Source organism: Rhinolophus ferrumequinum, chromosome 11 (genome assembly GCF_004115265.2).
Source record: "Rhinolophus ferrumequinum isolate MPI-CBG mRhiFer1 chromosome 11, mRhiFer1_v1.p, whole genome shotgun sequence".
Classification (NCBI taxonomy): domain Eukaryota; kingdom Metazoa; phylum Chordata; class Mammalia; order Chiroptera; family Rhinolophidae; genus Rhinolophus; species Rhinolophus ferrumequinum.
The window spans coordinates 49,061,885-49,087,643 of record NC_046294.1 but is presented as its reverse complement, the minus strand read 5'-3'; the positions used below and the strand labels follow the sequence as shown (position 1 = coordinate 49,087,643).

At 50.8% G+C, this 25,759-nt stretch overlaps 2 protein-coding genes and 1 pseudogene across 2 annotated transcripts; all 3 read left to right on the top strand.

Moving 5' to 3' along the window:
- The first annotated feature begins 448 nt into the window (after positions 1-448).
- Positions 449-12,879, top strand: UCP3 (uncoupling protein 3). The gene is made up of 7 exons (XM_033121030.1): positions 449-777; positions 5,811-6,031; positions 6,552-6,762; positions 7,027-7,227; positions 8,327-8,428; positions 8,902-9,082; positions 11,664-12,879. Exons 2-7 carry the CDS (start codon positions 5,906-5,908, stop codon positions 11,776-11,778), a joined length of 936 nt encoding a protein of 311 aa, XP_032976921.1. The 5' UTR covers positions 449-777; positions 5,811-5,905; the 3' UTR covers positions 11,779-12,879.
- Positions 12,880-14,335: 1,456 nt separating this feature from the next.
- Positions 14,336-15,174, top strand: LOC117030610 (protein FAM91A1-like; annotated as a pseudogene).
- Positions 15,175-19,220: 4,046 nt separating this feature from the next.
- UCP2 (uncoupling protein 2) lies at positions 19,221-25,672 on the top strand. Its single transcript, XM_033120753.1, has 8 exons — positions 19,221-19,347; positions 20,106-20,262; positions 22,587-22,809; positions 22,971-23,181; positions 24,015-24,209; positions 24,290-24,391; positions 24,708-24,888; positions 25,240-25,672. The coding sequence occupies exons 3-8, from the start codon at positions 22,684-22,686 to the stop codon at positions 25,352-25,354; spliced, it is 930 nt and encodes a 309-aa protein (XP_032976644.1). The 5' UTR covers positions 19,221-19,347; positions 20,106-20,262; positions 22,587-22,683; the 3' UTR covers positions 25,355-25,672.
- Positions 25,673-25,759: the final 87 nt, after the last annotated feature.

Here is a 25,759-nt window from a genome sequence, read left to right as displayed (position 1 = left end):
AATAGCAAATCTATAGAGACAGAACATACATTGGTGATTGCCTGAGGCTGCGGGGAAGGGAAGTGACTGCTGGTGTGAGGGGTGATTACAGTGTTCTAAAATTGTGATGATTGATGGGGCATAACTATGAATATACTGAAAACCATTGAATTCTACGCTTTAAATAGGGGAATGGTAAGTGAATTATATCTCAATAAAACTGTTACTTTTAGAAAAACTTAGAATCCTAATAGTACTTAGCTCACAGGTTGCAAAAATAGGAATAATGTATGTAATGTATCTGGCACATTGTAGGCACCACGAGATGACAGTTGTTATCATTGTTATTATTAAGAGGAGGCCCCGGAGAGCCCTGCCCAGCCTTTGGAGGGCGGCCTTGACCTTCGGACCCTCAAAGGTGACAAGTCCAACACCGCCCCACCCTCCCGTACATACCCATATCACCTGAGGTTGCTCTTCTTTCAGCAGCTGGAAGGAGCTATTTTAAAGAATCCCAAGTCAAAGGAACTGAACCAGATCTGGAACTCTGACCTCCCCCCTCACCTCCCTGCCCCTCACCAGCCGCCTCGTGTCAAATGATCAGGCTGTCATCCAGCGTCTCTAGGGTAAGATTTCAGGTCAGCTGGAGCGTATAAAGATAGGTGCCAAGCCAGCGGCAGCAGAGACAACAGTGAATGGTGAGGGGCAATCAGATCCCTGCTGCTGCTGCTTCCTAGGATGGAGCCCTAAGGAGACTTAAGGGCGTCCTGCGCGCCCCCTACCCCTCCCGGATCACAGGTAAGACCCCGTTCTCTACCCCCTTCCTCCTCCATGTTCTCCCCTCAGGGCAGCTTGCAGAGAGCAGGGGCACTAGCCATAGCGTGGCAGAGCTGAGAGAGACTGAGTCCAACCCCCACCCTGTCAACAGAAGGGAACTGCAGCTCTGATGAGGGCTGTGGCAGGGCTGGGCCTCAATCTCACCACCCGTCTCACCCACCCAGGACTTACTTCCCCCTTGCTCTGCTGTGATTTTGCAAATCCCCATAGATAAGATGTGGCTTTCTCTTTAGTTGGGCCCAAAATCCTCCCAGGATTCCTCCAGAGCACAAAGGCCTTCCCATGAGGGCCCTGGGGAACCGTGTCCTGAGTGGGGATCGTGGGGGCATCTCTGGCCTGAGCCTGGCCCAGGTCACATGCCAAGAGGTTTACAGAGTCCATGGGAACTTACCACCCAGGTGACTTCCTCAGTGGGGGTGCTGTGGAGGCTTTGCCAGGAGGGTGGGGTCGGGCAGGGGGGCTCCAAATGGGGTCTTCTGACCCCTGTTCAGAGGCACCAGGGAACATACTTCTAATGCAGATTCCCGGGCCCAGCCCAGACCTGAGTCAGGATCTCGGGGGCAGAGGGCTGAGAAGCCACTCTGTAAACAAGCAGTTCCAGGGATCCAGCTCTCCCTGAATCTGAGACTCGGGGCAGCGGAACAGGCCTGGGTGCCAGACAGCCCTGGGCTCCAATCCCAGTGCCATCCTCAGCCTTATAACTGGCTGAAGCCCTCGGAGCCTCAGGTCCCTTGTTGATGAAGTGGGAATAATCATAGAACTACCTTAGAGCTTTATCAAGGGATTGAGTAAGTCTGTGCCTGTAAGGCCCTCAGCACGGTGCCTGGTGCAGGAAGTGCTGGGCAAACGTTAACGGGCAGCACTGCGCTGGGCCGTGCAGACCAGGACACCCCGTCTCTCAAGTGCCCCAACAGAGCTACAGGGAGGAGGGTTCTGCTCTTGACGTCTTCCTCTACCAACCAGTGGCAAAGGTCTGCTGACTGCTGGGCTCCTCAAGTACCGATTCAGGAAGCAGGAATAAGGGAGGCAGGGGGTTGGGGCAGCCCTTACCTGAGCCCACACTGTGGCCTCCCACTCCATACCCCAACTTGACCAGTGAAATTTGTAGAACCCTCCCCCCCAAAAGGGGTAGCTTTTGACCTGAGTCCATGCCTACCTACTCTGCTTCCCCTAGGTGGCTCAGAACTGCCTCTGGAGTACGCTCTGGGCTGTTGCTCTTGGCCAAATTCAGGCTCCAACACCCCTCGTTGCACCATTCCAACACCCTCCTCACTGGTCTCTGAGCCCCCCATCTCTCCCTCCTCAACACCTGCACCAACAAGCTGCGCGCAGGTCACTGGTGTCACCACTCCTCAACCTGAAAACCACCAGCCACTCCCCATTCTCTGCTAGATCAAGCAGAGCCCTGGCGTTTGAGGCCCTCCACCAAAGGCCCCTGTGGGCGTCTCAGGTCTCGTTTCCCATTTCTCCCCTGCAGCAAGTCGGATTCTTTGGTCAGCTGGTCCTGCTTGGGCCCCTCTGGCCCTGGGCCATCCCTGTACAGGCTGCACGGAGAAGCAGGATAACTCAACCCTGCCCCTGCCTTTGGGGCTCCCCGTCTAGAGGGGAACCACTGTAGTTATAGAGCTGATCCAATTAGAAGGTGTGGGACCAGGGGCAGCGCTTCCTGCGGGGCCAACACACTCCACAGCAGGGGGCCAATGGCAGAGAAAGCACTAGAGTCGCAAAGCCGGGCTTGAATGTGACCTCAGGTCATTCCACCATCTGGGCCGCAGGTTGTAACTGAAAGTGGAGTGAAAATACCTAACTCATAAGGTTCTTTTACTAGAGCCCAGGTCGCCACCAAAGGTGTTAAAGAAGGTATCCCCAACCAGTGAGAGACTCTAGAGAACACAGCCCCCAAGGGCTTCCCAGCTCTGAGAGTCAGGCCCTCAGATTCCCCAGGCTGAGGTTCCAAGAAGCAAAGCCCACGTCACACGAGGGGAAGGGCAGGGAAACACCTGGTGCTTGAGGAAGGAGAAGCTACCAGGATGCCAGCAGCCGCTGCTCACACACCTGCTCATGCATTCCAGTCCCAGTCTGGAGCCAGAAGCTCCCTACTGGGGACGGAGCTGCCCTGGCTGCTGCTGGCCTTCTGTAGGGCAAAGGGGAGTGAGGATGGAGGCAGGGGGAGGATGGTGTTTCCCAGCACTCCTGCAGGGCTGTCCCCTCAGCCAGGCTCAGCTGTGTGGGCACTGGGACCTCCACACCACCCTTCCAGGGAACAAGATCCTTTTTGGACCCCGTCAAGGAGGCAATGCAGAAAGGCAGGAAGACAGGCTGTGGGAGGAGCACTGCAGAGGGAGCCAAGGCCTGACTGTGCAACCTGCACAGATGTCTCAGGCCCTTGGAAGCCCATTTTTTTGCATCTGCCAAACTGGGCAGTGATGTCCACTCAGCCTTCCTCACCAAGCTGTTGTTCTGTGTGCTTAGCACTTAGTTCCCATAGATGGGCTTGCATATCATTTAATAACCGAAAAGGGCTTTGAATGCCCTCAATAAAAAGGCAAGAACGTGACTGTCCATACTACCACATCCGCTGGGGCCTCTGAGTAGAATGGTGAAGGGAGCCTTAGTGCTGTCACAAGGACCTGGTTGGAGTTCTGCGATTTGAACCAGTCTCTGTCCATCTTAAGCCTCTATTTTTCTCATCTGTAAAATGGATTTAAATGTTGTCCTGCCTTCTTTGCAGGGCTGTTGCAAGCCTAGTATAACACAGTGAACCAGGCTCTGACACTAGCGGCTGTTAACACTGAGTAAGCACATGTCTCTGCGCTTCGGTTTGCTCATCGAAAGCTCAGGAAAGCTATGAAAATTCCGTGAGATTGTGTATAAAGCTCACTTGGCTTTTCCCTCCTGCTACCCTAAGCCATGCCCCGCGGTCTCACACAGCTCATCCCGTCCCCACACCTGGGACACCCTTCCCACCCTCCAGCTGCTGAAATCTTGCCCACGTTTCAAGGCCTAAGTCATGTGACCCTCCTCCCACCCCCACCACGGTATTGTTCTAATTCCACTTCACAAGCAAGAGAGAGGGTCTCCGCCTCCTCCGAGAACTTTTTGATGGCTCCTTCCTTCTGACATTGGTCCAGCCCATCTTGCACTGCAGTTATTTGTGTATGTGTCTAACGCCCCCACAACACTCCTTGAGAGTGCCTTGTGGGCAGGTCACACAGACTGTTTTTACTGGTCTCCAGGTTTCCTGGAGTGCCGAGCACAGACCCCGGCACGAGGTGGATCTTATGGAGGGCCGACAGGCATGGCAAGGACTTTGGACTTTGTTCTGAATAGGAGGGGGTGGGACATTAGATAGTTTTAAAACAGGGGAGTGACATGATCTGACTTAAGAATGCTGAGATGCTAGGTTAGGTACCCATCTCACATCCTTCATTCCCTTTGGATAATTCTACACCTACCTGTCTTCCCGAATGTAAGCTCCTTGAGGGCAAGGGCCAAACATGATTCATTCTTTTCTTCCCGAGTACCTAGCACAGTGATCAAGAAATAGCTGATCATTAAGATAGTTATTTATACCTTAGCATGAATTAGAACATCAGCTCCTTAAGAACAGGCTTTTCCAGGAAAAGGTAGCAGCAAGAAGAAGAGTCCAGGGTGCTGTGTGGGTTGAGGAGAAAGCACAGAGAGAACCAGGATTGTAGATAGCAGTCCCGAAAGAACCTCCATCTTTTGGCATCCAATTATCACTTTGAACAGGTAATGTATTATTCCCACTTACCCAAGAGAAGTTAAACGATGTATCCAAGGTCCCATCACCCAACAGGAAGCCATGAAGACAGGGCGGGAGCTCAGGTTTCCTCACCACAGGAGCAGAGTTTTTCTGTTGCCCTGTAGGGAAGGGGGCGCACACTGTGCCCGCTTCACAACTCTCTGGGACTGGCTCTGGCTCTAGAGGTGAGGACACTGAAGGGTCCAGAATCCCAGTACACTCGGGTGTACTACCAATTGGGGTGCCAGTGGGTGTGAGCTGCTAGGAGATGGCATCCGCACCAAAGCCTGATGCTAGAAGTCCATGTTATGAGAAGGCAGCACTGCCCATCACAAGTGCGCCAGATCTCCAAGGTGACCAAGGCTGAACCAGGACCTGCAGATGTAAACATGTTCCTGGTCAACCAGTGGTGAGATGGGTGCAGACACAGGTGCCTCCCGGCGGTGGGGGGACACATTCCCATGACCCAACACCGATCCTCCTCTGTCTGAGAAGCTTGTCTTCTTCAGGGGAGAAGGGACACCCTTGGAAGTATGAGGAAAGAAATCATGTGCCCAACACCCCCCCGGTGGTCTTCCTCCCGCCTCCTCGCAGAGCACAGGACCCCACGGTGTTGGGAGAAGACGTCTCTAGTCACCGACTTAATATCTTTAGTGGCAGAAAAGGAACCACAAGCTGAGAAGGATTTTGTTTGTTTTAATATAATAAAAGTATATTCAGGCAGCCTTGAAAACCAAACAAACCAAAAAACAAAAACAAACAAGCCTTCATCCGAGATGACTAGCAGTTTACTTGAGTCACGAGGCACGTTTATTTTGTTGATTTGGGATAGAAGGCCCTGTAGTGGTGAGACTTGGCAGGCTCTCCACACACCTGAGGGAACAGGCCTTTTCCAGGCAGCAGCATATTGCTGGGGAAGGAGAACAGGTTGTGAGGTGTAGTCAGAACCTGGTCTGGTCCTTGTTTAGCCACAGTTTCCTCCTCTGTACAATAAAGATTTACCATCAGCCCTACCTGCTCCATGGCAGGGCAGGCGGGGAGGGGAGTGGAGGAACACGAGATAAGGGAGGGGAAAGGGACCAGTTCTTCTTATAAGCCAAATCCACACAGTTAATCACGGCAATGCCCAGGCTTTTCCCTTACAAAGGCCCTCCTGGGGCCGAGGGGAGCCTGGGGACCAGCCAGCTGGCACACGTTTCATCTGCCTCCTCTGACCTGTTTCCTGCAGCCTCCTCCCTGCACTAAAGCCCAGGGCTGCAGTGCAGCCTCTCTCCTTGGACTTGCACCGGGCCCCAGCGGGACGGGACCGAGCCTTCTGGGACCATGGTTGGACTGAAGCCTTCAGAGCTGCCTCCCACAACGGCTGTGAAGTTCCTGGGGGCAGGCACAGCCGCCTGTTTTGCTGACCTCCTCACCTTTCCACTGGACACGGCCAAGGTCCGCCTGCAGGTAGGTGCCCTTTGGCTACATCAGAGGAGGCGCTGAGTTCTCCAGCACAGCACCTGCACCGTCCACCACAGGCTCTTCCTCACTCCGTCTCCTGAGCAGGCCGCTCACTCCGCTGCTTGAGACTCCGCCTTGCCACCTCCCCATCACCATCAACCCAGACAAAAAGAATCTTAATTCTTTGGCATAACGCGACAGGGCCCCTCAGGGCCTAGCCCTACTTTGCAAACCATAAAGTGTGAAGTAACAGTAAGGAGTTACTAGGTGACCTTGAACAAGCCACTGACCACGGCAGTGGGAGAAATAGCCCGCCCTCCGTTTGCTCTGAATCATATGCCACATGTCTAACAGCTTGTGAGCTGTAAACTGCTGCACAAACCTCAGCTGTTCTTCCTGGGATGTGACAGCTGGGGTCATGCTTGTTCTCGAGGTCTAGCCCGAGGCAGGTCCCTCTGCACACAGCCCCGTCCACGCCCACCCAGCTCCTCACAACTCTGCGGGGGGGTGGGGGGGTGTCCCTCAGATCCAGGGGGAGAGCCAGCCGGCCCAGGTGGCCCGGAGCGTGCAGTACCGCGGCGTGCTGGGCACCATCCTGACGATGGTGCGCACCGAGGGGCCGCGCAGCCCCTACAACGGGCTGGTCGCTGGCCTGCAGCGCCAGATGAGCTTCGCCTCCATCCGCATCGGCCTCTACGACTCTGTCAAGCAGTTCTACACCCCCAAGGGCTCTGAGCGTGAGTGACCGTGGGGTGTCCCATGGACCCTGGTGGGTGGGTGGGTGCCCGGGTCTGGAGACCAGGGCGGCGCAGACTCAGAGGCAGAGCTGAGGCCTGTGGAGCTGGTAACAGACACTCAGGAGCCCCGTCAAGGAAGCCCCAGAGCCCTGAGCCAGAGGAAGAGGCAGGCGTCAGGCAGGGGCACCCCTGCAGAGAACAGCATCAGGCTCAGGGAGGTGCCAGGTGGTGGCACCCTGGACCACTCTCTCTTCTTCTCTCCAGACTCCAGCATCACCACCCGGATTTTGGCGGGCTGTACCACAGGGGCCATGGCAGTAACCTGTGCCCAGCCCACAGATGTGGTGAAGGTCCGATTTCAGGCCAGCATGCACATTGGGCCTGGGGGCGACCGGAAGTACAGTGGGACAATGGATGCCTACAGGACCATCGCCAGGGAGGAAGGGGTCAAGGGCCTGTGGAAAGGTAGGTCTGGACCCCATGATCCGGAGGCCTTCGGCAGAGCTCTCCCTACCCTCGGGCTGGGGCTGAAAATGGGGGATTCCCAGCATAGTGCAGTCCGGTGATTCTCAAAGAACATTCTGACCTGCCACAGCACCCCAAATTCAGTTCACTTTGCCAAGCCCTCACCATGTGCAGGCAGCTCGGAGGGAGACACCCTCAGGGCTCTCACAGACACACAGAGGAGAAGAGACGTGTCAAGGAACAGCCATACACGGGGCAGGATGTACTAGGTTCACGCAGAGGTGCAGGTCCAGAGGCAGGAGAGGCCACGTGGGCTCTGGGGGAAGGTGACACTTAGGCTGGTCCTCAGAGGCTTAGCAGGCTTTCGGTGTGCGGAGAGGGGAGGGAAGGGCCTTCCAAGCAGAGGCCTGCAGGGCATGGAGAAGGAGACAGAAGCCCCTGAAGGAGGCAGCTGTGAGGAGTGGGACACCGGGAGACGCTGTAAGGACGGAGCCTCCTTGGGAGCAAAGCTTTAGGCTTCCCTAAATGGTCACAACCTCAACAAACGCTAGAGTGGCTCCCATGTGGAGATCAGGGCCCACAGGAATCCTTGCAGAAGAAGCAGTGGCCCAGTGAAGGTTAAGGACAGGACACGTGGGTCACAGCCCTGTCCCTGCACTCACTTGCCCTGTCCCCTGCCGGAGCCCGGCCCTCTGTGAAAGCAGCGGATTAGTCTGATGCTCTGCCGGCCCTGCCAGCACTGTGCTCTCTCATTGTTCCAAGAGCCCAGCCTCCCTCTTCCAAAGAGAGACTTCCTTTTCTAGCTCTAGCCAAGTCTCAGGGAGGTGTGCTTAAATTCTGATGGATACTGCAGATTACCCTCCAAAATTTGGCCCAAACACACCCCAGTGGGCCTCTCCGTTTTCTGTCTCTAAGAAGGACACTGATCACCTGAGAGCTGTTAACATGAGAAAAGGTGTAGTCTGCTCAGCTGAGGGGGGCTCCTCTGAGACGCCTGAAATGGGGCACGGTGCCTCCCAGATCGGGGCCTGTGGCCTTGCAGCCAGGGCTCCACATCTCCTAGTCCCCATTTCTCAGCCCTCACTCTTCTTTCTAACAGGAACGTGGCCGAACATCATGAGGAATGCCATTGTCAACTGTGCTGAGATGGTGACCTATGACGTCATCAAGGAGAAGCTGCTAGACTATCACCTGCTCACCGGTGAGGCCCTGGGCTCCCAGCAGGCAGCGTCCCACAGCAGGGAGGGAACCTGCACCTCCACCTGGGTCGGCACCACCCGGAGGCAGCTGGGCTTTAGAAAGAGCAGAGAGAAAAGCAGCAGCCAACACATCATTGTAATGAGTTAGGAAAAAGCCCTGAATAGGGAAGCCAGGGCCTGGGTTCCAGACCAGCACCACTTCTTACCATGTATTATTAAGTGAGAGTCATCTTCTCTGACTTCAGTTTCCTCAAACACAGTGGTTGGGCTGGGTGACCTTCCAGCTCTGGGACTGTGTTGCCAGTACTTACCAGGAGCTCCGCCCAAGGCGCAGTGAGAGAGATGGAAAATACTCCCCTTATGCTCAAAGAGTTCACAGTTTAATTGGGGACAAATGATAAGCACACATGGAACAGAAAGCAAGTGCACTCCTTGTCTCACAGCTCAATATTTGCTCTTCTCTTCCCCACTGCAGACAACTTCCCCTGCCACTTTGTCTCTGCCTTTGGGGCCGGCTTCTGTGCCACGGTCGTGGCCTCCCCTGTGGATGTGGTGAAGACCCGGTACATGAACTCCCCCCCAGGCCGATACCGCAGCCCCCTGGACTGTATGCTGAAGATGGTAGCCCAGGAGGGCCCCACGTCCTTCTATAAGGGGTGAGCCTCCCCTTCCTGCCTCCACGCTCCTTCCCAGAGAACTCGGGCTTCTCTCCCTCCCTCTTTCCCTCCCTTTCTTTCCTTCTTTCCTCCCTTTCCTTTGTTCCCTCTCTCCTTCCTTTCTTCCCTCTTTCTTTCCTCCCTTCCTCTCTCCCTTCCTTCCTTCCTCCCTTCCAACCACGGATCCATGCGAGGATCAGTAGTGAACAGCACAGATGTAAACGCCACAAAAGAGAACATAAAGAACTGTGGAAAGTTACAAAAGAAAAGAGTGAGCTAAATCTGACTTGGAGAGTCAGGGAGGCTTATCTAAGAAAAAGTAGTCTAGGCAAAGTGCGACCCCAAACTTTGAGCAGGGGAGAAAGAGGGAAAGGTAGTTGGTGACCCTGAGACTTTTCCCCCACCCACTGCCACAACTGTGGATCACCGCTGATGGCAGCTGAAGTGCTCGATGTGTGTCAAGATTTTTTGCTTGTGTGTCTTGTTAGTTCCCTCTGCATGACTGTGTTTCCCCTGCCATCTACATGCTCTAAATCTTAACCGTCCTTCAAGATGAATTCAAATGCCACCTCCTCCCCAACACTCTCAAGTATCCCTGTGAGCTTCAGCAACACTTCCTTGATAGCATTTGTACGGTATTTACCTCCTCCTACTTAGTATAATAGTAGTTCAAATTATCCTCCATGCTGGAGTGCAAGCTCCTCGAAGCCAAGGTCTGGTGGCTTATACATTTTTCATCTCCCAGAGTCCCTAGCACACAGCCAGCCCTCAATATGCAGGTTATTAGCAATCATCACGATCGCTAAGTCACTGCACATTAGCCCTTGTGCTAAGCAAGCACTTTCCATACATTGTCTCGACAACCCCCTGAACTGGGCAGTATTCTCTACACGTACTGAGGAAGACACTCATAAGTGTCAAGTAACTTACCCAAGATCACAAAGTTAAAATGGCAGAGCCATGGCTCAAGCCCAGACCAACAATGTGTTATTCATCCTACTGCTAAGCTCCTTGCCTGGCCCTCTCACCCGCCCCCACTGATGACACTTCTCTGGCACCCAATGTTAGATTGCACCCAACAAACAAACAGGTTCTCAACCCTGGGAATGACGTCAAAAAACTGTTTCCATTGATAGGCTGTTCTTTTCCTGTAAGTGCCTTTATCACTACAACCTTCAGCTGTAGCTACTTGTCTCAGTCTATTGCTTTATTTGGCACACATTTACTGAGCATCTCATGGGTGCTGCTGGGCCTTGTGCTATGTATGAGTCCCTCAAAGAGCAGCTGACATGTAAATGACATCTATGGAGCATTTATTGGTACTGGGCCTGTGCTGTGTGCTCTCCATTAACCTATTGAATCCTCACCACAACTCCATGAGGACTCCTTGAGGTAGGTACCATTATTTTCCTCCTTTTACATGTAAAGAAACTGAGGCTCAGAAAGATTAAGTAACTTGCCCAAGGTCATGAAGCTAGAAACTCGTAGAATGAGGATTTGAACCCAGGTCTGACTCCAGAGTTCATATTCACTGCCTATCTCTACTAGGGAGTAGAGTGCTATCTCTACTCCCTGTGAGGGGTCCAGGCTGAGGGTTCAGGAGACGCCTTGGCGTGGGGTTCTGGTGGCCAAGCTAATTCCTACAGAGCCAAGAGCACCAGCCAGGCAAAGAGAAGAGGGACATCCCAAGCAGGAGCACCATGGCACTGGCACGGAAGGAAGGGTCTGGCATGAGCAGACAGAGGACCAGGAGGGAATGACAGAGAAAGGCTGAAGAGGAGGGCCGGGGTCAGGTCACGGCTCCTCCATGAGTCTGTGAAGCACAGCTGAAGTTGGGACTCTTCCGGCTGCGCTATTACAGAACAGGCAGGCTCCCTGGAGAGTACCGTGTTTCCCCGAAAATAAGACCTAGCTGGACCATCAGCTCTAATGCGTCTTTTGGAGCAAAAATTAATATAAGACCCAGTCTTATTTTAATATAATATAAGACCAGGTATAATATAACATAACATAACACCAGGTATAATGTAATATAATATAATATAATATAATACTGGGTCTTATATTAATTTTTGCTCCACGACGCATTAGAGTCGATGGTCCAGCTAGGTCCTATTTTCGGGGAAACACGGTAGCTAGGTTTGCTGTTATGCCACCTTCACCGTGCGGTGCCCTGGCAGTGCCTCCTCGGGTGACCACTCAGGATGTAAATGAGCCCAGAAACACCCAGCAGCAGAGTGGAGTCAGGTGGGGTTAGTAGAGCTACTTAACCTCCCTGGGCCTCTCTTTCTGAAAAAGACAACTGGCAACAATCACAGCTACCGTATAGAAGCATGAGAATAACTGCCTGATATAATAATCTGGCTCAAAACATTAGTTTTCTTTCCTTTCCTGACTCCAATTTCCGCCTAAATTCCCTCAGCAGAGAAGAAAAAGACTGAACAGATCTTAGAAAACGTTCGTGACTAACACAAGTCTAGGTCTGTTGGTACCAATAGTGTGATGGGGTGAGCATACCGGTAGCAGATCTCTTTGGGAACTTAGTCCATTCCGCTTGATGTTTTGGTTGTTTTCTCATCAGATTTACACCCTCCTTTTTGCGATTGGGAGCCTGGAATGTGATAATGTTCGTAACCTACGAGCAGCTGAAACGGGCGTTGATGAAAGTCCAGATGCTACGCGAATCCCCATTTTGAATAGGACAGGCCGCTTGGGACTTCACTGGAACAAAACCAGTTAAGAATGGAATAAAGCAGTGGGTCCACGCACAACGGGACACAGACCCACACGTGTTTACAGAACTGTTTACTTGCTGCTGATTCAAGAAACAGAAGTAGAAGAGGAGGAAAGATTGTCTTAAGAACACCTTTGTTTTGCACTGACAAGATGGAAAATAAATTATATTAATTTTTGAAACCCATTACGTTGGATGCCTAACATTTAGGCAAGAGAAAATAAACTACGACAGATCCATTTGGATAATGGAAGTTTGCAAACTTCTGTCTCCTGAAAAATCTGATTAGACAATGAATTATGAAGAGGAAAGACTGCAAGCATGGGACAGCAGTGGCATATAACTTGGAAATCAGCTAAGAAGTCTAGAGGGTCCAGTCAAAGCAACGCAAAGCTGTGACAACGCAAAGGTTTTGATTAACCATGGGTCCTTGACCAAACATGTACATGAGTCTGCTGTGTGGAATCCACTGGAATTCTACGAATGGGAGAGAGAAAAAAGAGAGAGAAAACTTGGAACCTGTGCCAAAGGAGCACTGCTGGACCAGTGTGAGGCTGAGACTCGTAAATAGTCCCTGATGACACTATAGAACCCAGAGGACAGCCTCAGTCTCCTTTCCTGTAAAATGGGAGTAATAATCCCATTGCTGCTACCTCACCAGGAGTATCATGAGGATCATGTGAAAAGCTGGAGAGGAAAGCACTTTATAAAAGCAAACACTCTGCACAAATGTGAATATAAGGACAAGGGTGTGGGAAAGATTTTGTCAGGACAGTGAGGAAGGGCCATGACAGGAAAGAAGTTTTTGAAAGAGAGTTGTGTAGAGGTGCGACCAAAGGACCAGGGGCTGGGGGGCTGGGGATGACAGACGATGTGCAGCCACGGGAACCCCACTCCCATGCAGCCCCCACTCCCCAGCTGGATTACGAGGCACCTTGAAAAGTGTAGGGCTTGGGGGAAAGGAGGTAAATGCTGGGCTGAGAGCCTAAAGAACAGGGCTCAGAATTTTTGGAAAATTATTATGACTCAATAAAGGAATTCACACCTTGGGTGTTGGAATGAGTATAGCCACTTTTCTGCCGTCTCTTGGACAGAATTTCCCTTTCTCACTTCAGGCTTCCTGTCTTGTCAGGATTGGGCCAGGTCTGGCCCCCACACGCCCACACTGCCTTCTGCCTTCTCTTGCTGGCTAGCTGCTTTGCCTTTTAGGGCTTCGGCTCCTCTGTCTGTAAAAGGCAGGATTGAACAAGATGACATCTTTCTGAATTTAAGACTAGACATCTTTCAGGTTGATAGTGTCTTTTTCTGCTTCGTAACAGCCTGTGTGGCTCTAATGACAGCACTGGGTTCCAACCTCAACCCCACCCCACCTTCCTAGCACCCTAACCACCAGGAATCCTTACCTCAGTGTCCTACCAGAGAAGTGGGACAATCCCCACCCCGCAGGAATGCTCAGTAAAGTCATCCCTCCTTCCCTGCTCTGACTCCTCTGCACCCTAGGTAAAAGGATATCCACTCACTCTCAGCACTTTCCTAAGTTTAAATTATAATTTAAAATCATCTGCATATACAAACTGGAAAGTCCAAACAAAAGCAAAAAATAATAAAAATTATTTAGTGTCTGGTTTGGCTTTCAAATAAAATTCATATTTAAAATTTTCTCTTACTTTCGACTTGACTGTCATGTGTAATTGTGGTGTGTGTGTGTGTGTGTGTGTGTGTGTGTGTGTGTGTGTAGGGCTGATGAGAGGAGCTGGCCAGGCAAAGATCTGAGAAAGAGTGTTCCAGGAAAGAGAACAAACAATCCACAGGCCCTATGGGAATGAGCTTGGCATATTCAAAGAACAGAAAGAAGGTCTGTGTGGCTGGTGTTAAATGAATGAGGAGACAAATGTGAGATCATTCATTTATTCATTCATCAACTATGTAAGAGTTGTGCCAATTGTTTGGAACGTTTGGCAGAGAACGGAAGGAGAAAAAAGAAAAAAAAGCCATTATAAAAGGGGTAGGAAAGTCCTGCAAGTTCCTTTCAATTTATACACACACACCACACACACACACACACACACACACACACACGAAGAAAGAAAAGATTGAAGATGAAGGGGAAAGATAGTAGAAGCAGCAAAGTCCTGGAGAAAATAGAAGATCACAGAATAATGGGTACAGGTGGGATGGATCACTCTAAAATGGATATGAGAAACCTGGAAATAAAATAAGAGTTATACAGGCAAAAAAAATCGAAATGGAGAGGTACAAAATGAAGTCATTCTCCAGTCTTCACTGAAATTCGAGGAATGGTCACATATGTGAGTCAGTGGGCCTTGAGATTTATAAGAAAGATGATTTCAAACGTTTTTTTCCCCCTTAAAATATAATTGAATGAAGAAACGCGGATCCTCTGATGTACCCGACACTGTTCTCTGCCATGTTGAGCTGTCTGGTGCCAGGCATTCTAAAGTGTAAGGTGAGGCCTCCAGCAGGCTTCCCCCAACCGTCCCAGGGCCCTCGCACCATAGATGGGGAGTGACATTGAGTTCCCCATCAGGCACAGGAACCCATGCAACCAGCTACCTGCCAGCATGTGAAAGGGTTTGGGGAATTCACAGAAAAAATATGCAAAGCAGGTTGGCCTCCACATATCCCCAATCAGTTATGATACAGAAATATAACTTAAGCATGTCAAGAAAGATAAATGCAAATGCTTTGAGGAACGATTACAGTCAAGATTATTTCATGCTGTACCTTTACCATCTATTGGATAGTATGGTAAAGGGCCTGAGGATAACACCATTTTCGTATTATTGAGATTACAGAGGACATTACGAACGATGAGAAAGTACATGTTTCATTGCCCAGTTTTACTGGGGCTGACTGTCTACGTCTTCTTGGCATAAAACGATAGCAGTATATTGATATTATAAATCAGTACAGATCGTCAATTTTTTTCTTTTTGAAATTTGAAGAATGGTCACATCATCTACCAATAAAACCAGTGGAAACTTCCATAGAGGCATGGTAGGTGGTATAGGCTGGTCACATCACAAAAATGGCATAAAGATATGTATTTTTCCTGAGAGATACACTGTAAATAAGACCACTGATTCAGGTCCTCAACTCGTTAGTTGATTAGATTACAATGAATGTGGTACATAGTTTATAAAACAAAATATTTATTTGAATGTATCAATATCTAACGACAATTTTATTCTCTTGAAGGTTTTGTAATGAATTGAGTAACGAGCAACTTGTCTGCAGATTAAAAATAAATAAATAAAAAAGAAAGAAAAAAAGACAAGTGGCCGGATGGCTCAGTTGGTTAGAGTGCGAGCTCTGAACAACAGGGTTACCGGTTCGATTCCCACATGGGCCAGTGAGCTGCACCCTCCACAACTAGATTGAAGACAACAAGCTGCCACTTGTTCCAGAGGAGCGGCCGGATGGCTCAGTTGGTTGGAGCGTGAGCTCTCAACAACAAGGTTGCTGGTTCAATTCCCACATGGGATGGTGGGCTGCGCCCCCTGCAACTAAAGATTGAAAATGGAGATTCGACTTAGAGCTGAGTTGTGCCCTCCACAACTTGATTGAAGGACAATGACTTGGAGCTGATGGGCCCTGGAGAAACACACTGCTCCCCAATATTCCCCAATAAGATTAAAAAAAATTATTTAATCAGAACATCTGGTGGAACCCCATGGTAGGGTCTCCATCAGTCTTACTCTGGCCCACAACCATGCTGATGATGCAGCTATCTCACGTTGGCTGATGGTCCTGTGCCGTGATGCTGTGCTGCTGGATTTTTCTGGATTTTCTGGAATGGAAGGTTAGACAACTTCTCCACAATGGCAGCTTTCTCTTATATTGCTGTCCTTCTCACCAAAGGCATGACGTGTCAGTGTAAATTGCACCTAGTTGGGTTCTGTCATTATCAAAATAACTGGTAGTAATGCTGAATGAAGCTGGACCCAGTCTGCTCCCAGACTGCCTTGTCTCTCATTCTGGAGTATCACCCAGCCTCCTTGAGACGCCTCATTGAGACGCAAGGAGCTGGCACGATGACAGCAGTGGCAACAGCAAACCAGCGTGCCTTCCCTCACCACCCCACCGAAACTCTGTATTTCTTTCTATACGGCAGAGCTTGCAAATGTTCTTGATGTGGACTTTTCCCTGGTTAAGAATGGTTTCCATGTATTGCTGATTGGGCTTTATCCATAAGAAGAGCCAGTAATAATGTGGATCGACTCATTCATCATGGTGAAATGTTTCATTAGTAAACAGATTTAAAAGCATGTTTGATCCACAAAAGATACTCCTATCACAGGATGAAGAGGAAAGTAGAAGTCCTGAACAAGAGGATTTGTCAGCTCTGATCCAGTTGACACATATAAGCAATTTGGGTCAGTCTACAGGATACACAAAACATATTGCTTTCCTATTTAACCCTTTTTTTTAACGATGGGAAATCTTTCACCAAAAGTTGGCATACTCTCATGTAAATTCCTGGACAGCTTCCTTACAGAATTAGAAAAGTTTCAAAACATTGGAGAAGAAGTGCAGAAATATTTCGATCAGGCACTTTACTCTGAAAAATAGTGCCTCTGTGTATTATAACGATATAATCACACAGCTGCATAGCCAGAACAACCCAATTATGGTTTTCTTCTCAATCTCTTACACTGTGGAAGCCTTCTTGGTTTGGACGCTGTGACTTGCAGCAGAGTTCTAAACAAAACTTGCATATTGCTTGTTTCCCTGGCTCCTCTCACTAATGAATTCAGCCCATCAGCAATAGCACTCCCCAGAATACTAGACCAGTTATCCAGAAGTCACTGTCCAGAAGTCACATCCCCATTTCTTTCACTGCCCTAAAATATACTCATAAAACTTTAAAAACTGTCAGATATATTTCAGGGTTATTATTGAGCATTAATAATGTTTTGGAGTCATCATCCTGACATAATCCCTACTTCAGATTAGCTCAGATGTTGAACGATGGGATGAGAGAAACCTTTTCCACTTGATAAAACAGAACTACGAAGCGTTTCCTTGTGTCAATATGGGTGTTCATAAGCATTATAATCAAGAAACAAAGTGGGCTTGCAGGGATTTCTGTGGCTATGTCCCCATATCTACCCTTCTAGTCAACGTATAAACAGAAAACTTGGAGGAGGAGAACCTGATTTAACTTCCGGCTCAGAGTAAGTCAAAGTACAGAATCATTTGTAATGGTCATTGAGGAAGCAACGAAGGACTCAACAACAAAACAGAACTCTGATGTTGCCACAACAGAAGCCAGCTGGTTTCCTCTTGATCTGTTTCTCATTTAATTCAGAGCTGTTTAACTGTTTAGCTCTGAATTACATGAGAAAGTTTGTAGGAAAACTGCTACACACAAACTTTGCAGAAAAAAAAGTCTTCAAAAACTCTGATATTCCAGAAAACTCTCTTTACATATCCTTAACTTTGTTTATTAATTCTAGAAGGTGCTTCATCAATGGATATTCACACAGGGGCCACCTTTTTCAAGTTTTACCATCTTATGCTAGTCTAGCTTTTGTATATGAGTGCAAGACCAGTTGTGGATGGGATTACCTCAGTGCCAGAAGTAATTTTTTGAGACTTGACTTCTCAGCTTCCAGTTTGCTTCGGCTTCTACCAGGGCCATGTGCTCAGGGTGTTTTTCTTACCTGTGAATGAAAATGTGGCTATGTAATAAACCTGACAAGTTCAAAGCGGCCACATGGCAGGTCTGTCAAGCTCAGTGAGCAAAAGTAACCACACAGATGGTCTGATCACAAATTCCTACCTGGGCAGGTCATAGCAGGTAATCACATCCCAGGCCTCTAGCCAAGGTCATTATTTACCTTAAGTGAGCCCTGGCCATTTTTCCTATGTATGTAGGATAACATACCAGAGTAATGTCAGAGTAATTTTCTTTTCTAGACACTGTGAAGGCACAAGCGCAGGCACCAGAGTACAAGACCACCTGAGGAGGAGACTACAGAACCCCTCATTTTGATTGTGTTCCCTGCGTATCATCTCTATGTGCTGTAAATGTTAACTATCCTGTATGCACCAATGTAAAAGAAGTATGTGTTTCATCATTTTGCTTTTTATCCAATCCTAGAGATTTCCCCACTTTGCTTTCTTCTGCCTCCTTAATCTACCACCAATGGATTTCATGTATCTTTCTTACATTTTCTCCTAATTCTAAATGCATAAAAGGAACAGCAAAACTGCCATTCTCTGGAGCATTTTCTCAGTCTATTGAGATCTTGCTTCTAGGCATATCCTAAAAAACTTAGCTCAAATGAAGTCTTATAAAAGTTTTCTATAGGTTTGGACATTCTTTCGTGGACATCTGTTATAATTATCCATTCCCATTCTAGTGTAGTCTGAAGACAGCTTCTCCATACAACAGTCCCGGGAGGCCAACAAGGATGAAAACAGGAAGAAAGTGACAGAGTCCAAGGGCAAAGAGAGATCTTATAATCTCCAAAGGAACGTGCTCATTAGGGACACAGTACCCAACTACTGGTTGTTTACGTTACTGTCACCCCCACAAGACCGCCAGCCACCTAAGGGAGACCCAGGTCTGGCTCATCTAAGTCCCTTTCTCATCCCAGGGCTGGGTATGCAGCAGGCCAGGGCCTTGTTCAGTCTTCTCACTCGCCGGCCGCGAACCAGCTCGCCTCACGCTTGGTGTCCCCGCCCTACTCGGGCCGGAAGTCCCCCGGGTCCCCAGGATAAGGCTTGTGGGCAGCAGGAAAATGCTGGAAGCCCAGCTGTTCTCAACCGCCGTTGGCGGTCGCGGGCCACCTGCGGCTGCAGCCCAGATTGGCTCCTTCCTGACAACGCGGCAGCTTTAACCAATCGCCAGCGAGGCCGGTGGGGAGGCCGCCCTGCGGGAACCTGTGCTCGCGTCCGAGACACGCGGGTGGTTTGCAGAGTCGGGGGTCGCGGACTGAGCCAGTGAAAAGAAGGGGTGCTCTTACACCCGAGCCTCTGCGCCGCTGTTAGAAAGAGTCCTGGCGGCCGCGGGGTGGTGGTGGGAAGGGGGGTGTCGGAACAGAGACGTGTGTAACCCTGGGCAGCCTCTGCTTTCCGGGAGTCAGTCTTGCCATTTACACAGAGGTTGGCGGACTGGGGGGTTGGGAGGGAGTGTGTGAGGCGGAGCGAGGAAGTGACCGCGGGTAAGGGGTGGGAGGAGACTTAAGGGGTAGACGTGGGGATCCGCCTGCACGGAAATGGGAGTGGAAAAAGGCGCGCGGAGAACCCCAGGCGCAACGGTCCGGGCGGAAAGGCGGTGGCTAAAGGGTCGCCCAGCCCTCTCGGAGCGACAGGGCTTCGCAGGCTCCTCCCCTCCCCGCAGGCCCCGCCCTCAAGGCTTAAATTGCGCTGCAGCCTTCGCGGACCCCACTGCAAGCCCGGTGGGCAGCTCCTGTAGGTCTAGTACAGACCGCAACCTCCACGCGCCATCTGACCGCGGACAGACAGACCTCCGGCACTCTCGTGTTCTCCCTGCGGCTCGGTGAGTCCGGCCCCGGTCCGCCCAGCCCTGCGCCCGCTACACCTGCTCCACGTCCGCCAACCCCGCCACGCGGACCAGCGTGCTTCCGTCTTTGATTTCCCTCCTCTCCTCTGTTTGGTATTTTTCCTCTGTCCTTGTACTCTTTTCCTATCTCGTTTTTGTTCTTTACCTCTTGCGTTTAGTTAGCTGTAATTTAAACCTTCACTCTTCCACTCCCTTCCCTCGTCCAGAATGCCCACCCCGCCAGCCCTGCCTTGGGTGGGGGCCTTCTGGCGCATCAGCGATAACCAGAATGACTCTCCCCCGGGGGCTCCAAGCCCTTGCAGGGGCTGTTTCTGCTAGGAGGAGTCTTTGAGCTACTTGATTCGGCCTCTGCGGGGCGCGATCCCAGTTCCTCTAACCTCACTGCCCTGCGCTGGGCCCTCGTGGGCTCTGAGCGAGTCTCTGACCCATCATGACCCCCTCACAACACTCCCACTCACTAGTCTTGCTGACTGGGTTGGGGGATGCTTCCCAGAGTACTGCATGCCACCAAAGCAGAAGTCTGGACGAGGAATGGAGAATTTCTAGGTTCACTTTCCCCCTTCTGTGTGTGCACTTAATTAGTCCCCAGCTATCCTGGGTGCCTTCCCCTGTTCCTTTCCCCAAGCATGGACTGAGTGGGCTGTGTGCCTTGGAGAGGTGGCTGTTTCCACACTGTGGTGTGATCCTTTAAGGTGAATTTCCCTTTCTGAACTCTCCTTTGCTATTATCCACAGGACACATAGTATGACCTTTAGGTGTTTCGTCTCCGAGCCATTTTCTATGGAAAACCGGCAAGATCGGGCCATGACAGCCACTGGCAGCTTTGAAGAATGGGATGCCTTTAGAGAAGCTTGATCTTGGAGGCCTCAGTGTGAGACCTTAAAAAGCCGGGTAAGAATCCAGTCTAAAGGAGGGGTCTTCTGCTGCCTTCTAGCCCTATGGTCTGGGGTGGGGGCGGGGGCGGGTCAGCAGAACATTAGCAAAAAAAGCTACCACCACTACAGTGAGGTCACTCTTCACAAAGCACTCTCATATCCATGGTCTCTCTCTGGCCCTTAAGCTGACCCTGACAAGCCAAGGATGGTGGTCCCCATTTTGCAAAGGAGGAAATGGAGGCCAAGCTGGGGTAGTGATTGGCCGTGGGTCACCCTGGGTGTCAGCAGCAGAGCTAGAACAGGAACTTATTGTTCTAGCTACATATTGTTGACTCCACCTCTGACTGTCCCTGAAACTGAGATTAGTAATCACGTGTACTTTTTTGGACACTGAAAAGGGTTATTTGCCTGGGACTGTAAAATATGATTAACTCTTTCTAGGCCTGAGTGTTACTTACTTTCAGTAGGGTCTTTAACACAGGTGACCTCTGACCCCATACCCATGCCTCTGAAGGACCTGACTTATGGCAAACCCAAGGCAACATTTAAAAAGGCAACTGAGCCTCTGTGCACTTGTTTTTGAAGTGGGCAGGGGCTGGGGCTTATTCTTCTCTGGTGCTCACAACATCCTGCAACCCAGCTCAAGGTCAGGACATCATAGACACATGTCATCATGTCTCTGATGCCCAGAGAAGGATGCCATTTGCTTGAACCTTCTCAGAACTGTCATATTGGCCTGGGAGAACTTGGCTGTGGGTGTTCCTGATCTCATGAAAGGCCCTGCCTCTGAATGGGGCTGAGAAAACAGCGGAAAAGGAATGAGATGGGCACTAATGCAAAGAAATTGCATAAACTTTGAAGCCTGTAGACTTGGCTCTTACTAAGGTCTCTCACCTGTAACATGAGGGAAGTAAGGGTAGCCACTTCACAGGCTGTTCTGAGGAGTAAGTGAGCCAGTAGAGTGCCCCAGGCAGTGGATTGGGGACAGGTGTGCAGCACCTCCTGGGGAAAAGGGATGTCAGAGCAGGGAAGCTGGGGAGTCTGGAGCACCTTCATCAACCCATTTTGCCATTTGAGCACCAATCTCCCTTACGAAAATATAACTAAGGCCAGGCCCCACCCTATAGCAGCTGCTGATGCATTTGAGTGGTAAAGTAGTCTCTGGGTTTCCTTGTTTGCCACAGTCACCTGGGGTAAGAAGCTGAGTGAGCTGTTTGTTTCCATGGGTCTCTGTATTCACAGTTGGTTCCCAGGACATCCTTCCTCTGCCCACCAGCTCTTTCCTCCTGACCTCAGTGACGGGCAGCCAATCAGGCTAGACTCAGAGCAGCTGCTCCTATAAAATCAGAGAAGTGAGCTCAGGAGAGAGAAGCGGATCACCATCCCCCACTGGGGTGCTGGGCTCACTTCCTCTTGAGGCATGGGGGAGGGCAGGGCAGGGCAGGGCGTTCCAACTCAGAGAACAAAATGGAGCTTCTGGTTTCCTGTGTCACTCTATATATCTGACCTGCATCTCCCCACCCCGACCTTCTGTGGTAAAGATGTGGGTCCCCCTATGTTGAAGGAGAGGAAACGGGCCAGAGAGGGAGACAGTTTTCCCTGAGGCACACAGTAAGCCAGGGGAAGAAAGCCGAGCACCTGGGCATTACTCAGCCTGGAAGTTGCCCAGGATCCTTGAAGACCCAGCTGAATGTTATATTTTCTAAGTTTTTTCCGATTACCCACTTTTCCTGACCTCTCTCCAGAGGGAGTTAGTTGTTCCTTCTCCATTTTGAGAATATGTCCTGCAAGCCCCAATGCATCTTGAAACACCTGCCTACTCCCTGCGCCAGACAATAAGCCCCACCTAGGGTAAATATTGTCTCTTGCATCTCAGTGTACCAGGCCCAGCACAGCAGACTTGTTGAAAGAATGATTCCAGAGAGCCCAAGCTGTGTGGGGTTGGGGAATGAGACCGGTGGGCTATGACGGCACTGAATGGACTTGTCCGTGACACTTCTTCCAGACTTAGACAATTCCAGACCCATGGCAACCTCTCCTGCCTAAGAAATCCAGAGCAGAAACTTGTAGGTTTGTGCCCCTCAGGTGTTGGTCTGGCTGGAACCTTTTCCCTGTTTCTGTCTGCCCTCCAGAAGCAGGAATGTGGGCATCATCAGTGAAATCTCTGCACCCAGTAGACCCAGGGCTGGGCCAGTGTTAGGACAGCTGGGATCCACACTGTCCTTGCTGTGAAAGGGAGGGAGCTCTGCACAAAACATGGACTCCTTGGGCAGGAATTGCTTCTCCGGCCCCTATTTGAGTACTACTGCTGATGATGGGGCTTCTCTCTCCTTGGCTTAGATTCCGGCAGAGTTCCTCTATTTCGTCTTGTTGCTGACTGAAGGCGCCCCCTTCTCCAGTTTTTCTCCACCTCCTGAGGTAGCAGGAAATCAGCATCATGGTTGGGTTCAAGGCCACAGATGTGCCCCCGACTGCCACGGTGAAGTTCCTGGGGGCGGGCACAGCTGCCTGCATTGCAGACCTCATCACTTTTCCCCTGGATACCGCTAAAGTCCGGCTGCAGGTGAGGGGACGAAGCCTGGTGGTGTCTTGTCTGCTCCCTCCCCAAGATGCAGACTCTCCAAAGGCCAGTGGGGTGTTTGGGACTGTAAACTCTGGAGCATAGGGATGGCAGGAGATAAGGAGGGCAACCTGCCTATCCCTATACCTGTGTTGGCCTTGCAGATCCAAGGAGAAAGGCAGGGGCCAGTGCGGGCTGCCGCCAACATGCAGTACCGCGGCGTGCTGGGCACCATCCTGACGATGGTGCGCACCGAGGGGCCGCGCAGCCTCTACAACGGGCTGGTCGCCGGCCTGCAGCGCCAGATGAGCTTCGCCTCGGTCCGCATCGGCCTCTACGATTCTGTCAAGCAGTTCTACACCAAGGGCTCTGAGCGTGAGTGTGGAGCTGCGCCATTGGCTCCGTGGCCTTTTCTTCTCGCTGGCAATTGATTCTAGTTCATTTCACTGCATAGCTCCTTTCGACCCTAAGGTCCCTAGGAGGATCAGAGGAACAGAGAAACGGAAGGGCACTGATTTTCCTAATGATTCCTGAGCTCTTGGCTGTGCCTGGCTCCAAGCAGGGCATTCTCCTGTGACAAGCCTCACAACCACCTTGACAGTAGGTAGTATGATCCACCTGTTAGAGATGAAGAGACTAAGTCTTGCCAGAGGGAAAGGACTTGGCTAAGGGCACACAGTGGGAAGCCAGGAAACACCCAGGACTTCAGCTTCCATTCCATCTCCTTAGCATGCCATGCCTACCCTCTTATTTTATACATGTGGAAACTGAGAACCCAGATCAAAAGGTTGACTTCCCAAAATCACGTGGCAGGGAGAAGTAGGTCTGGGATGAGAACCCAAGTCTTATGTGTCCCAGTCCTTGGGAAAGCCACTTTGCTCTGAGCCTTGGTTTTCATATTTGTCAAATGGAAATGATTCTCGTTTCTCATGGCTGTTGAACAGGTTAACTGAAGTGAATGAAAATATCTTATGAAAGAAAATACTAAGTCTCATTTTGTCCTACTCCTTGCTGTGTCCCAGTGTCTAGCAAGGAATAGACACAGTAATATTTTGTTTGATGTAAGGAGTTCTTAGTCTTAAAGCAAGATCTGGTCTGGATCCTATTCCCAAAAGGCAAGAGAGTACAGTCACATGGTGTATTTCCTAAGGACAGGTGCAAAGTGATTGCAAGCCCACTGGCCACTGATCCCCGTGGTTCTCCCACAGATGCTGGCATCGGAAGCCGCCTTCTGGCAGGCAGCACCACAGGTGCCTTGGCTGTGGCCGTGGCCCAACCCACAGATGTGGTAAAGGTCCGCTTCCAGGCCCAGGCCCGGGCGGTAGGTGGCCAGAGATACCAAAGCACTGTTGACGCCTACAAGACCATTGCCCGAGAGGAAGGGTTCCGGGGCCTCTGGAAAGGTGTGTACCTGTGTTTCTTCTTCCCCTTCTTCCTCTTCCTTTAGTCCCTTCTCTCACATAAGCACCCCTTTCTTATGTAGGGACCTCTCCCAATATTGCTCGTAATGCTATTGTCAACTGTGCTGAGCTGGTGACCTACGACCTCATCAAGGATGCCCTCCTGAAAGCCAACCTCATGACAGGTGAGTTAGGGCAAAGGGGGTGGGTCTCGCCCTTCCCCTAACCTAGGATCAGGTGTGGCTATCTGGTTACCTGAAGACCACACCTTTTCGTCCTGTTTCCTCTCTGCTTGTGGAGCGACTTTCTCTCACCGTATTGAAGCCAATTGGGATGAAGCTCTCGCTTTGCACATATAGGCACTAAGGCGAGGCAGGCAAAATGATTCTTAGGTCCTCAGGAGAGGTCCCCGCTGGAGTCTCTCCAGTAACTTAAATAATCTCTTTCCTTCTGAAATCACGGGGTAGGGAGTCCTGACTCTCACCTGTTCCTCCTCGGCAGATGACCTTCCTTGCCACTTCACTTCCGCCTTCGGGGCAGGCTTCTGCACCACCATCATTGCCTCCCCTGTCGACGTAGTCAAGACGAGATACATGAACTCTGCCCTGGGCCAGTACAGCAGCGCTGGCCACTGCGCCCTCACCATGCTCCAGAAGGAGGGTCCCCGAGCCTTCTACAAAGGGTGAGCCTCTGATCTATCCCCCTAATTCCAGGCTTCTTATCACACAGGTGGGAGAGAACACCTGGAACTGAGGAGCAACCAGGTGTCAAACTATTTCTGATCCTGGTCCTGGGATTTCACTGACATTCTCTCATGCTCTTAACTCCTTCCTCACAGAGTTGCTACCTACTTTATGGGTGTTAAAATGGAGACTCACGGGATTCTTGCTCAGAGCCACACAGCTGTGAGGCTCCAGTCCCTGTGCCCTTCTGACCTTTGGGATAGAGCAGCGGGGTTGGATTGGATGCCAGGGCCCAGCGCGGTGAGCGGGAGGTGGAGGTGCCCCCTGTGACCTGTGTTTTCTCTCTCTAGGTTCATGCCCTCCTTTCTCCGTTTGGGTTCCTGGAACGTGGTGATGTTCGTCACCTATGAGCAGCTGAAACGGGCCCTCATGGCTGCCTGCACTTCCCGGGAGGCGCCTTTTTGAGCTTCTCCTGCTGCCCACCTGACCACCTCTGGCTCGGCTCCGGCTCCAGCCAGGCCCTGCTCCCCTTTTTCTCCTCCCTTCCTTCCCTTCTCTCTTTCCCTGCCCCTTCCTCCTCCTCCCTTCCCTCTGCCCACATTCTCACCCCTCCTCCCTACTTCATCTCCCCACTGCCTCTCAGTCCTGCTGAAGCTGACCCCAGTTGACACTGTAGGAGGCCTGTCACCAACCAGGATCCCATGAAAAGTTCAGCCCACCTCTTCGTCCTGTCCCCAAGCCCAGCCTACCCGGCACGTCACCCATAAAACAAGCTCAACCTTGGTGTCTCCTCCCTCTCTTGTAGCTGTTACCAGAGGTCTTACTTAGTCTGATTGGCCCTTTTGGCACCTAGTGGGCAGGGGAGGAGCC

Bases quoted from the DNA above. Each gene is read 5' to 3' on its own strand.
- UCP3 (XM_033121030.1), top strand. From the start codon at position 5,906: ATGGTTGGACTGAAGCCTTCAGAGCTGCCTCCCACAACGGCTGTGAAG. The intron at 6,032-6,551 runs GTAGGTGCCCTT...GGTGTCCCTCAG, and splicing joins CGGCCAAGGTCCGCCTGCAG to ATCCAGGGGGAGAGCCAGCC. The intron at 9,083-11,663 runs GTGAGCCTCCCC...TTTTCTCATCAG, and splicing joins CCCACGTCCTTCTATAAGGG to ATTTACACCCTCCTTTTTGC.
- UCP2 (XM_033120753.1), top strand. From the start codon at position 22,684: ATGGTTGGGTTCAAGGCCACAGATGTGCCCCCGACTGCCACGGTGAAG. The intron at 22,810-22,970 runs GTGAGGGGACGA...TTGGCCTTGCAG, and splicing joins CCGCTAAAGTCCGGCTGCAG to ATCCAAGGAGAAAGGCAGGG. The intron at 24,392-24,707 runs GTGAGTTAGGGC...CCTCCTCGGCAG, and splicing joins GAAAGCCAACCTCATGACAG to ATGACCTTCCTTGCCACTTC.